We start from the raw sequence: 13,071 nt of genomic DNA, 5'->3' as shown, positions 1-13,071 counted from the left end.
TGGAAGCTGAAGAATTACAACGGCAGATGATCACTTCCTGGAGACAAGATGCTGTAGATAACTACTATCATGACAGCTGGCATCAAATCCCTCTGCTACTCCAAGACAGGCCATATTCTGGCAAACTGTGTCACATCAACTGCATGAAGGTGGACTGTATGCTTGACGACCTGCGATTTTTGCCCATTACATGTCAGAGCACGGTTGAATTATGCTGGTGAATGCTACAGTTGGACACCGTAGTAGAGGGGGCCACGTACTCTTTATGAATCAGTATTGATTTAACATGCAGAATGATTCCAGAAGAGCACTAAATACAGTGAGAGCCAGGGACATGCTATTGGGTGCCAAACATAGTCAAAAGAGATCATTACAGAAAAGGAGGCTTACATATATGGGCTGTGATCACAACAAATGGCTGCACTGATCACTGACCACATGTTCCTGTGGGAATTTAACTGCTGTTTCTTCTGTTACAGATGCAATATTTAAAAACAGAGTTTAAGACACAAGACAGCATATTTTAAAATTACATTTAAAAGAAAAAATATCATGATTTATCTCTAAAAACAGCTGGAAACTAGAATTAATGCATATGAAAATGGCAATACAGCTTAACACTGTTATACTTATGGTTGTCAGAGTTTGGCTTCTAAAAATGTCGAGCTTTCTTGTTAGGTGGTTGTGCTAATCCATAAGTACACAAAACATTTTTAAATAACTAGTAAATTAAATTTTTAAAATTAAGATTGTGCTGACACACTTTTTAGAAGAATAATTCAAACATATCACACAAGGATATCATTCTTATAAAGCAATGGAAGCTAAAATACAAATGATTACAGAAATACAGAAGCTGTAACAAAAAGTTTCATGACATTGTTAATAGAACATTTCACAGCTGTCAAAAAATGCTGAATATCACATATTTAAACCAAATACACTTGGAGCTCAGTTCTGGGGAGGATACAAATTTTTTACGTTCCATATATTAACTGTAACTCACCTTATGAGACAGGAAGCATATGCAAAAAGCCTACGTTATCAAACGATCTACAAGAAAACTGCATTTACTCTCCATATGGGTTGCAAAGCCTGGCTAATATCAAATAACTTAACCCAGGAACATAGCAACAGCTGTACAGAAAATGATGAATGCACTCAAATGGAGAAGAAAGAAACAACTCATTGCATGATCAAAAATTGGATGTGCCATCTTAGCAAAACTTGCTGATAAGATTTCAGGTATGGATATGTAAAGGAAAGTATTTGATGAGAGATTTAGATAGGAAAGTATTTGATGCAGTATTTGATGATAGAAATACTCTTGTAATTTTCCTGTGAATTTCTACACTCTATCTGCTAGCAGAGTGAACATGGCATAATGAAATTCACAAATTAACAACCAGCGTTTCCACCATCAGATATCACATTACAGCTTACTGTTCCATCTTTCAACGAATCCATTTTTCAGTTCACATATAAAAGTATTACTTGTATAGTGCATGCAGTGAGTTAGCTCCTTTATTCAATTCCATGATGTGACAACTGCCCCCCCCCTAGCATCACATGTACACATTCATGATTTGTTTAGAAGTTGAGACTACTTTTCTTACAATCACTATTACTGCCTATCCCACAGGATTTCTACAACAGACTTCTGCTTCATTTTATTGACTGCCCTTAAATTTACTCGTCTAATAACTTACAAGATGAACAGATGACTCTTTTCCAAATGGAATGTCCCTGAAATCAACAGAATCTTCATCTGTGGAGGATGGTGGTACAGGTGGCCCACTGACCTAAATATTTTTAAGAACTATTAACGAGGGAATTCATTCCAAAAACTAATTTATCTCTAGTTTGATGCCATATTCACATTAACAAAATTTATTAAAGCAAAGAAAAATATCAGTGGCTAATAAATGTGAATACACTATTATACTAAGTATTAAAATATCTGTAAGCCAAAAAAAAAATGATAATAATAAAATAAATAAATAAATAAACATAAATAATAGAAGGTGTTTCACAAAGAAGGAACAAATTGCATTCAGTTGTAAGATTGCCATGTCTTACAACTATGATAAAAATTATACAGCAAGCAATAATAATTTTGTGGGCATAAAAACTGCTCCTTATTTATAAAACACCATGAAGAATAAGACTGATGCATACTAAATCAAGAATTAAACAGAGAATGCATACCACATAAGTTGTATTTCTTTTATTTATCTCAGCTAATTTATCATTTACAAATTCCTCCCATTTCTTAGAGTGCTCTTCTGATATATCTGTAAAAATTTGATCCATTTAATTATATCATACATACTACATACATTGCATACTTTTTAGTGGAAAGGGGAGAACATTAGACTAAAAAAAAAATATTTAAAATAAGATTGCCAAAAAAAAAAAAAAAAAACTACTACTTTTGGCTTTTGTAGCAGTTATACAAAGGAGCAAAATTTTCAAAATGCAGCAGCTTCAACCAATTAAATCCTACAACACAGGTGTTAAAAGCCGAAAAGATAAAAGTGAAACAGTTCCAGTATGAGCATTTACTTAAAAATCACAAACTGGCATTTTAAGACTTAAATTCTTTTAGTTTACTTTCAAACAGTAGTGACCATTTAAACTGCAGCAACTACAAGCCTAATATAAACTTTAAAATTTTGTTGCACTTATTCGTAGGCACACATAGGTTACATACTACAGTTTCCAAAATTGTTAAATTTACGTTTATTAAAATTAAGAATGGGTCCAAACTAGAATGTTGAATGTGTTCCTTCACTTTAAAATAATCCAATGATAAGTTTTGTTACTAAGTTAATTATCAATATAATTTTAAATCAAAGGTAAATATAGTAATTAGGTTGCCGTAAACTGGCCAGTTAACTGGTCTTTAAAAGGGTATACGAATAAATATGCAACTTATATTACATTCACAAGACAGGGTAATAGACAACTACATGCATCTGTGCTTTCTTGAGCAAAAAGACACAGCAACCTGACAGCTAATCACCATACAAACTACAGCACAACAATTACATTAGAAAATTTTCTCCCTTTGCGATGCCATTATAAATGAAATGAATAAAATTAGCTTTAATTAACATTCTTTTAAAAGGAACAGAATTTTCATGATGCGGGTGAAAACAAATTGAATATTACAACAAAAAAAGCTATACTGATATCAACTGGGACATGGCTTTCTTAAAAATGATGAATACAGCTTGTACTTATTTCAAGTATATAATTATGCTCAATTAAAACCGGATAAATAATAACAATTTTAATAAAAAATTGTCAAGGCAGAGTTTTACGCATTTACATTTCCTCATGTATTAAACTTAGTTTTAACAAATATTTATTTATCTTTATTTTATATACACTCCAGTAATACTACCTGGCCATTTTTTCTTAAAACCCTTAGGGCTGTTTCTGAAAAAAAATGTTAACTATCAACATTTTCTATGAATTTTCCAGCCAATATATTTCAGTTTTGTTCTTTTCTCCCTGAATTCTATCACCCTTTTTCATCTTCAGGTGGCTTTTTGTGCAATAACTCATTTTAAACTGTTTTCTCATAACTCTAACATGCCTTTTTTTTCATTTGTCCCAGCAATTTGAGAATATTAGAAATTTTTAACAGCCATCTTACCTTCTGATGGATTGTTTATATAGCATAGACCAGCGTCTCTCAACCTTTTACGGCCATCACCTCCAGTCTATTATGGTGGGAAGGTGCTATTTATCAGAGGAAGAATACCCTTGTATTGTTAATGAACTATTTACTAACACAGATGAGGGTGATGATTCATTTTCTAAAGAGTTAGAAAGTGATACTTCTCTGTGCTTCGAGATTTACCACAGTCTTCATTTTAAATTTTGTCCTCTATAACATCTGTATTGTATACTATATCAAAATTTCGTACTTGTAGAAATTTTTTCAATAAATTTTCCCACTAAATGAGATGTAAAAGCTGAAAGTCTCCCAGACGGTACATCAGCTCATTTGGTGGTGTGGAGTGACTGGCTGGCCACTGAATACTGGCATTTCATTCCAAATTGGGTTTTTGGCGAACAGGCTGGTTATTTAGGCTTTTCAGTTTTTCCTCAAGTGTTACGTGAATATGTAATAGGGAGATCGGAAAGTAATGTCGTTTCTGCACATGTCGACAACAACATGGTAAGGGCAGAAGTGGAAGCACATCCATGTCAAACACTCTTAACCAACCTTGGTCGACAACCCAAGAACATTTAAAGCAGAATGGGAAAATAAGCAAAGCAGGTGTTTCAGTCCCCCATAATCTGTCCGAAAAGAACAAAACCAACCTATTAATCACATGCAACGTATTGCTTTAACGGCACAATACAGAACCGTTTTTTGATTGTTTGATTAGTGAAGACAAAAAAATAAGTCCTATATGATAATCCAAAACTCAAAAGGCAGTTTTAATACGGGTTACAAAGGGTTTCCATCCCGAAAAAGCGCTTCTGGGTGTTTGATGGAGTATTCGCGGAATTGTTCATTTTGAATTGCTGAAACCTGGACAAACTGTTAATGCAGACCTTTATTGTGAACAATTGGACGGAGTGAACCAATCTAATCGAAAAATATCAATTGGCAACAGAAAAGGCGTCATTCTGCAACACGACAATGCAAGACCGCACTGTGCAAGATAAACACTGGGAAAAATTATTGAATTTGGGTGGGAGGCACTGCCATACTCGGCCAATATTGCAGCATTGGATTTCCATTTATTCGGATCCCTACATTTTTTTAGTGGCAAAAAAATATGAAAATTTGGATGATGTCCAAAATGTCCTCTCGAGATATTTTACTCATAAACCAATTGATTTTTATCGGTTCGGGATTGAAAATGTGCACATTAGATAGCAAAAGGTTGTTGATAATGAGGGCGATTATATTATTGATTAAAAATAAAAACTTAATAAAAATGTATTAGCTTGAATTTAATGTAAGAAAGCGAAGTTACTTTCCAGTTCGCCTATTATTTTTAAAAGACAAAGATTACGAAGTAATAAACTAATTAATATTCATTTTTTGTTGAACTGCCAATGATAAGAAACACATTTTACTACCTAGCAGTTAGGCAAACAGAATATGATTTCGTGATGGAACAAGGACTGTAATAAACGTCAAATGCTTTTTTTAAAGGAAACTTCAATTTTCAAGTAAACGGTTAGTAAGCGCTTCTTACAAAATATGTTAAATTATAAATTTTTATGAATAAAAATTTAAATTAACAAAGGCTTTATACAAAGTTGTTGCTCATTCAGGATAAATTTCTAATTTTGTGATCTCCATTTTGATGTGATTATTAGGTTGAAGACTTAGTTTTTTACCACTGTCGGTGCTTATAACTTAACGAAATCATGTACCCAATATTTCTTAGTTCATACATTTGCTTTTTCATAGAAAGCTGTTAAACATATTTTTTATGTTAAGAGATTCACTGTTATATTCCAGTCCTAAAATATAACTCCTTTTAGCTACATTACATATTTTAAGTTTTATCATTTTGTGATTTATTTGTGATTCATCATTAATCTTCGAATTGGATCCGGCTTATTATTTTTTGCTGACTGTTAGAGCAATTTTATAAAAGTAAGCTTGAACTTTCGATTATGTCAAAAAGAATTTGCTATTCTGGAGCTGCCAAAGAATCTACAAAGCGAAAGCCTGTTTCGATTATCAGGTTCAATGTTTCTTCTTACCTTCTTCGGAAACATACAATGACCTGACTAGAACAGAGAGCTTACTAAAGCTATGTTCACTAATTGTAGTAAGTAGACAGGATACAGAAGAAGGGTATACAAAACCCTTTATTTTTCTTTATATACAATGACTTCCGTACTTCGGAATACAATGACCCTCCACTCGGGGTCTAACGTAAAAGATATCAAAATAAAACTAAACTCTAATTTAACTTTAGAATAAGATTGGCCTTATAATAACAGGAAGCATATGTAGCACAGAGACTGTGAACACTACAATACGTTTAATTTATCAAGAGGATTAAAACCTCTGGCCTGGAAGGCAAATAGCAACTGCGTAACATCTAAGGTAAGCGGCCTGCTTCGAACTCACTGCTTCCTCTCTTCTGCTTGGCAAAAAGGCCACACTTAAATACTTGGCGTTCGCCAGACAACTTTGCATAAACTCCTTCACGCTTATAATTCTGGCCGGAAATAGAAAATAAGAAGTGATAGTAAAGATTTAAAATAAAATAAACGTTAGTAAAACTTAAGATCCTTACATACTTCCCGCCAGAGTTAATTTGTTTGAAACTGAGGTCTAAAACGACCTTGTTGAAAACTTTTAACTCTAAAAACTAACGCGAGGCCAACCTTTTACAATCATAACTTAGCTAGAAACTAGAAAATTTAAAAGAAAGAAATTTGTTACAATAGCAGCTCCCGGGATATACAACAATCTTTTTTTTCTTTTTCATCTGTACTGCATCTAAACAGGAGCTTTATTCAATTCTGGTTCCTTCCAGAGACTAGTTTAATAAAATGTTACAGAATGAGATTGCAAATAACATATAGAATATACATTTCTTAACATTCTTATTTCATTCATGACTATTTTAATTATCTCTCCCCGTGCTCTCTGACATGTGTTGTAAAAGAACACCAACCACGAATGTGTTTCTGTCTACGTGTGCCACACTTCCTCCTACAATCAAAACACTAACGTGTTAAAATTCAACATACGAGACCTCTTAACACACCCTAATTTCAACTCTAGACCCTGAGGTACTATTCTGAAAGTGGCTAACTCTAAAGTGTAGCGTCAGAGAGCCTAACTACATCATTCAACCTTTAACATATATTCGTCATGATTTAATCTTTACAGTCACACGAATAACAAATTTTTAACATTACTTTCACTTTTACCATATCACGGTATTTCTTAACATTCAAAATAACAGTTCACATGTATACAAGAACATATCAACATGCCGTTAATTTTACACATTTGAAAACATACATTAGTAGTACATTGTTAACTTCTATTCTTTTCAAAGCAAGTGCCAATTCTTTCTACATTGAAATAATACTACATTTCAAAAAGTCTTTCAGACTAAAACTTCTTTCTTGCTAGAATGTTTTAAATAAAATTTATACAATAACTTTTTACAATATTTAAGTCTTTACACAACGCTATTATACATCAACTTTAGTTTTACGCGCGAGTAATTGAAAAACATAATAAGAAAATCGGTCACAACTCATTTCTCGCCCTTTTGGCGATAAAGGTAGACCTCGCATGAGGTAAAACTTCTTGAAATCTGCCACTTGCAGTAAGAATGAAAGATTAACTTAAGTTTGTAAAGTAACATAAAATTTTACTTATCTTTGTAATATTCAGACATCCTTTTCTGGGCCCAGTCTTTAAAGGTATAGCTGATAGTAGCTTGGTTGATCCTCCTTCTTGTACAGGCTCGCCCTTCAGTGCTTTCCTCTGGAAGCTTCCGTTTTTCACCACTACGGCCACCCTTGAACATCTTTCTTCTGTCCTCTGCTTGTGGTCTTGGCCGTTTGAAGGCAGCTGGTCTTGGTGGAACCGGGAAACTTCTGTCGTGATCCTGCTTGGACCTCGTTGTTGGCCGTTCAAATTTTTCTTGTACTTTTTCCTCTGCCGCTGATGGCCCTTCCGCAGTTCGGCGACTTTTGCTGCGGAGAGTTCTGTCGGATGAGTCAATCTTCCGTTTCACAGCCGGGTTATAGTTGCCGTCCTTTCTCCCGGTCCTTTCCACATACGTCGTCCTTCTCCCTTCTTCATTCTGGGGATGTTCGTGAACTCTGTTTTCTGGATGGCGGAACGGCTTCTTTTTCTTTTTACCTTCAGTTTTTCCGCGGGGCAATTTTCTTTTCACTTGCTTCTGTCTCTCATTGGCTTGCCCTTGTACTTGTCGTTTTCCCACCTCTGGAACTTGTACCTGCGGTGTCTGCCGTACCGGATCCTGCAAAAGATCTGAAAAGATTTTCATTTTATTACGATCGAAGTAGGGTTTAATTTGATCCATATTTGCGGAACAGGTTTCACCATTTCTTGCCTTTAACACTACAACAGCGTGAGTTATTTTTTCTATAACATATGGTCCTTCAAAGCGTGGAAAAAATTTGGCAGTTTTATCTTCTGGTGCTGAAGAAAGTGAATGCTTAATTTTTAAAACTTCATCCCCTACTTTATAAGTTACTCCCCGTCGTTTCAGATCATAGTATAACTTCTGTTTTCTTTGTGCTACTTCCGTATTCTTTTTTGCTTCTTTTATTAGTTTTTCTATATCACCCATTTTAAGTTCTGGGGCTCTTTGTTGCACATAAAATAGTTTATCTAACGGTGTTATAACCTTTCTGCCTAGAAATAACTCAGCAGGAGTTTTGCCTGTTGTATCATGTTTTGCGGTCCTAAGGGCGAAAGCAAATTCATTGACATAGTTATCCCAGCTTTTATGAAAATTTTTAACATAACTACGGATAATTTTCACTATATTTCTGTTGACCCGTTCCGCTATATTTGATTGTGGCCGATACGGGACCATTTTTAAATGACGTATGCCCAGTTTTTGACACGTCTTCAAATATATTACTTACAAATTGAGGACCATTATCCGATATAACTTTTAGGGGCGCCCTGTATTTTAAAATATATTTATTTAAAATAGAATCAGTAACTAATTTCGCGGAGGCTCGTTTTAAGGGAACAATTTCGGTCCATTTACTAAAATGATCAACCATAACAAGGAGATAGCGATTTTTATTTAACTGACTTTTTGGGAAAGGGCCCAATAAATCGATGCCGATTATTTCATTTGGAAATTCGGATTTAATACTATTTAGAAACCCGGCCGGGCGGAAATTAATATAATTAACGGCTTGACATGTTGGGCAGGACTGGACATACGCCCTTGTTAACTTTTGCAGTTCAGGAAAGTAGACTGCCTCGCGTACGCGTTGGATAGTTTTTCGAATACCAGCATGAGAAGATAAAGGGCTGTCATGGAGCTCTTGCAGGATATTTAATCTAAGACTAGCTGGGATAACAGGTCGAAATTCGTTGTTGGAATTCGTAGTTTTTGTGTAGAATAATAGACCATCTATTAGTTCGTAATGGGCCGCCCTATTTCTTATCGCCACAAAATCTTGGTGGCTAAAATTTTCAGGATCCTTCAAATACTCATAAATACTTCCAAACTCAGGATCCTTACCCAGTTCGGTTATTACAGTTTCTCGGGAATTTATTGTACACGCTGTCAGCATTGCAACTTTTACGGTATTACCCTGTTTGTCTAATTTAATTCGTGATAGGGCATCTGCTACGATATTTTCCTTTCCGGGGGTATGCTTGATTACCAGATTATATTCTTGCAGCTTGAGTGCCCATCTTATTAACCTTGGGGATAAATTTTTCACTGAGTACAATCTAGTTACCGCTGCATGATCAGAATATACTGTTATCGGCGCCTTTCCAAAATAGACTCGGAACTTTTGCACTGCTAACAGAACTGCAAGTGCCTCTCTCTCGGTCGCGGAATAGTTTCTTTGTGTTTGATTTAAAGTTCGGCTAAAAAATGCCACGGGCTGCTGATTTTGCGAAAGTACCGCTCCTACCGCATAATCCGAAGCATCCGCTGAAATTTCTAAATTTTCATCCTTTTCAGGAAATTTCAACACAGGGGCTTGCGTTAATGCTTGTTTTAATTTTTCGAAAGCACTATTGGCTTCGGCAGTCCACGAGAATCTTGCCTTTTTCCTTCTTAATTTTAACAATGGCTCAGCGATAGCCGCAAAATCTTTTATAAAGGACCTATAATATGAACAAAGTCCTAGAAAAGAAGAGAGCTTCTTTGCCGTGTTTGGAGTCGAATACTTTTGTACAGCGATTATTTTTGATTCATCTGTCTCGATCCCTTTTTGAGATATTTTGTAACCTAAATATTTTAATTCAGGGGCTGCAAATTTGCACTTTTCGACATTAACTTTTAGACCGGCCTCATTTAATAAAGAAAACACCTGTCTTAAATCCTGTATATGTTGGTCGAGATTACCACTAGTAATAATGATATCATCTAAATAGATAAATGTGGACTTTCCAAGAACAGGTCTTAACACAATGTCCATGCATCGCTGAAATGTTGCTGGGGCGCCTGAAAGGCCAAACGGCATTCGCAAAAATGCATAAGTGCCAGACTTGGTTATAAAAGCAGTCTTAGGCACGTCCTCAGGCCTGACCCCTATTTGAAAATAACCATTCGTTAAGTCTAAAGTCGTCATAAATTTGGTTGATTTTATGTTCCTTAAAATTTCTTCTATGATCGGTAACGGATATACCGGATGTTTCGTTATGGAATTTAATTTACGGTAATCAATAGCGAATCTCCACCTTTTTGGATGCTCCAAAGGATAATCATTATTTTTCTTACATAAAACCACCGGACTAGCATAACTACTTGAGATAGGCGTTATGATCTTTTTACGTAGCATATCGGTAATATGCCATTCTATAATTTTTTCCTTATTCTTATCATACCGGTATGGTTTTTGACGAACCGGCAATGCATCTCCGGTGTCAATACTATGGTTAGTAACCTGAGTAAATCCTGGAATATCACTAAATAAGGAAGCAAATTCACTTACCACTTGTCGGATTCTATCTTGCTCGTCATTAGGCAGGTGGTCAAGATTTAACCTTGGCGGTTCAACCTTTTCTACACGCACTGGTTTCATCGTCAGCTTAAGGGACGCTGCATTAAAATCCAGTGTAGCTTGTGCGTCTGAAAGAAAGTCTATTCCTAGGATTAAATTTGCTTGCAAATTCTTTACTATAAAAAACATCACCTTTACTTGTTCGTCCTTGATACGGATGTACAAAGGTACTTTACCTACGCACTTACATTGTTCTCCTTGCGCCGCTAATACTGTTGTATTATCCGCATTATATATGCGGTATTTGCGAAAATACTTTCTAAAAAAGACTTCTGCCACACAGGAACACTGCGCGCCGGTATCCAGGAGTGCGGTGGCCGGGATATTATTTACCAAGACATCAATCTTCGGAAGAGTTAAATTTTTCACCATTACTGTATTTAACTTGTAGGAAGAGGGGTTTTCGTGGCCTTCGGATTTCCGCACCCTCTCGTCAGCAGAAATCCGTTTTAGTTTAAATTATTTTTCCTTTCGGTGCTTTCCTTCTTTCTCCACTGGCCTTGAGACTTTTTTCCTGGGTTGCTATTGAACTGTCGACGTTCGCCGGCTGTTTTTGAATGCTCGGGTTTCCTTGCCCACTGATTCGCTTTTTCTCCGTAGCCATGTGCTTGAGTTTGCTGTAGTCTTGGCGTACCAAATTGGTTTCGCTGTTGATATTGGCGTCTTCTTTCGACGTCCGCCATTCTTCTACTTTCAAACTGCATTGCTAGCTCAAATAACTTTTCCAGTGTAGTCGGATTTCGTAATTCAATAAAGTCTTGCACTTGGGGTAGTAACCTCGGCAAAATCACTTGAATTATTTCAGGATCCGGACGGTTTCCATACAAGAGCTTGAAAACGTGAATTTTTCTTAAAATAAAGCTCGAGAAGTTTTCCATTCTTTGTTGATATATACTGAAAAGTTCTGTTTCTAATTTCGCACGATCCCTTACAACAGGGAAGGCTTTTAGTAGGGCAGTCTTGAAATTTTCGTAAGTATAGGTGGGACTTCCTGCTTGACCCAAGAGACTTCTGCCTATACATTTGAACCAATTAAGCGCTTGGCCCCTCAAAGCGCTGGTAGCTAAGGTAACTTTTTGAAACTCGTGCACGGGGTAGAGCATGAAGTGGTCATCCAATTTTTCCAAAAAACTGGTTACCTGTGAGTTTCCATTAAACGTTGCTTCTGGTTTCATCGAAGCGCGCATGGTCTGGACGATGTACCCAAATCCTTCCAGGGCGGCAGCTGGCATTTCTGGATTCTGAGCCGTTTCTGCAGGCAGCACAGGTTCTTCCTGAAACTCGGCCATGGTTATTCTTCGTTGGGCGCCACTATCAGGTTCAATGTTTCTTCTTACCTTCTTCGGAAACATACAATGACCTGACTAGAACAGAGAGCTTACTAAAGCTATGTCCACTAATTGTAGTAAGTAGACAGGATACAGACGAAGGGTATACAAAACCCTTTATTTTTCTTTATATACAATGACTTCCGTACTTCGGAATACAATGACCCTCCACTCGGGGTCTAACGTAAAAGATATCAAAATAAAACTAAACTCTAATTTAACTTTAGAATAAGATTGGCCTTATAATAACAGGAAGCGTATGTAGCACAGAGACTGTGAACACTACAATACGTTTAATTTATCAAGAGGATTAAAACCTCTGGCCTGGAAGGCAAATAGCAACTGCGTAACTTCTAAGGTAAGCGGCCTGCTTCGAACTCACTGCTTCCTCTCTTCTGCTTGGCAAAAAGGCCACACTTAAATACTTGGCGTTCGCCAGACAACTTTGCATAAACTCCTTCACGCTTATAATTCTGGCCGGAAGTAGAAAATAAGAAGTGATAGTAAAGATTTAAAATAAAATAAACGTTAGTAAAACTTAAGATCCTTACACGATGTCCATCAAACAAAAAGTGGAATTGCTGCAAAAAATGGATAAAGGGATATCCTTTGTTTCTCTAACCATTCTGAAATCCATTTATCAATTTCATGCTGCTCTGCAGGGGGGGATGTCGTGGCATGCAATGAACTGGGAGTTGATCTGTCAGCACTATCCTTATCTTTAGGGCAGATGTTTTTATTTTATTCGGCTTATAATTTATTACAAAATGTAGTATTTCATCTCGATGTACTCCGTCTTTGATATGATTTAAATCAAATTCCTCGTCATTATAAATATCACGAATACACATCAAATAGTTTTCTGGTTGCAATTTTCCAATTTCAACTATGTGCAATGTATGCTTTATGCATGCGCAGGTTGAAAGAAATGTTTAATAAAGTAAACAAATAGATATTAAGCTTTTTTTTTTTTGTTAATTTTGATACCCTTTAGATC

General features: G+C 35.9%; 1 protein-coding gene across 7 annotated transcripts in view; it reads right to left on the bottom strand.

Moving 5' to 3' along the window:
* Positions 1-13,071, bottom strand: part of LOC118204247 (serine/threonine-protein phosphatase 6 regulatory subunit 3-like) — a 135,954-nt gene that overhangs the window by 23,186 nt on the left and 99,697 nt on the right. For 6 of the 7 annotated variants that reach the window (XM_085817157.1, XM_085817152.1, XM_085817158.1 and 3 more), the window contains 2 exons: positions 2,209-2,294; positions 1,710-1,802 (listed from right to left, as the gene is read on the bottom strand). In XM_085817157.1, coding sequence (XP_085673283.1) covers positions 1,710-1,802; positions 2,209-2,294 — 179 coding nt within the window. The remainder of the gene's footprint in view (positions 1-1,709; positions 1,803-2,208; positions 2,295-13,071) is intronic. The other variant, XM_085817156.1, reaches the window with a different exon arrangement.

Source organism: Stegodyphus dumicola, chromosome 5 (genome assembly GCF_044657685.1).
Source record: "Stegodyphus dumicola isolate Sdum_Otavi_A_Nest chromosome 5, ASM4465768v1".
Classification (NCBI taxonomy): Eukaryota; Metazoa; Arthropoda; class Arachnida; order Araneae; family Eresidae; genus Stegodyphus; species Stegodyphus dumicola.
Note: the sequence above shows the minus strand (reverse complement) of the source record. Positions and strands in the feature narration are given on the sequence as shown.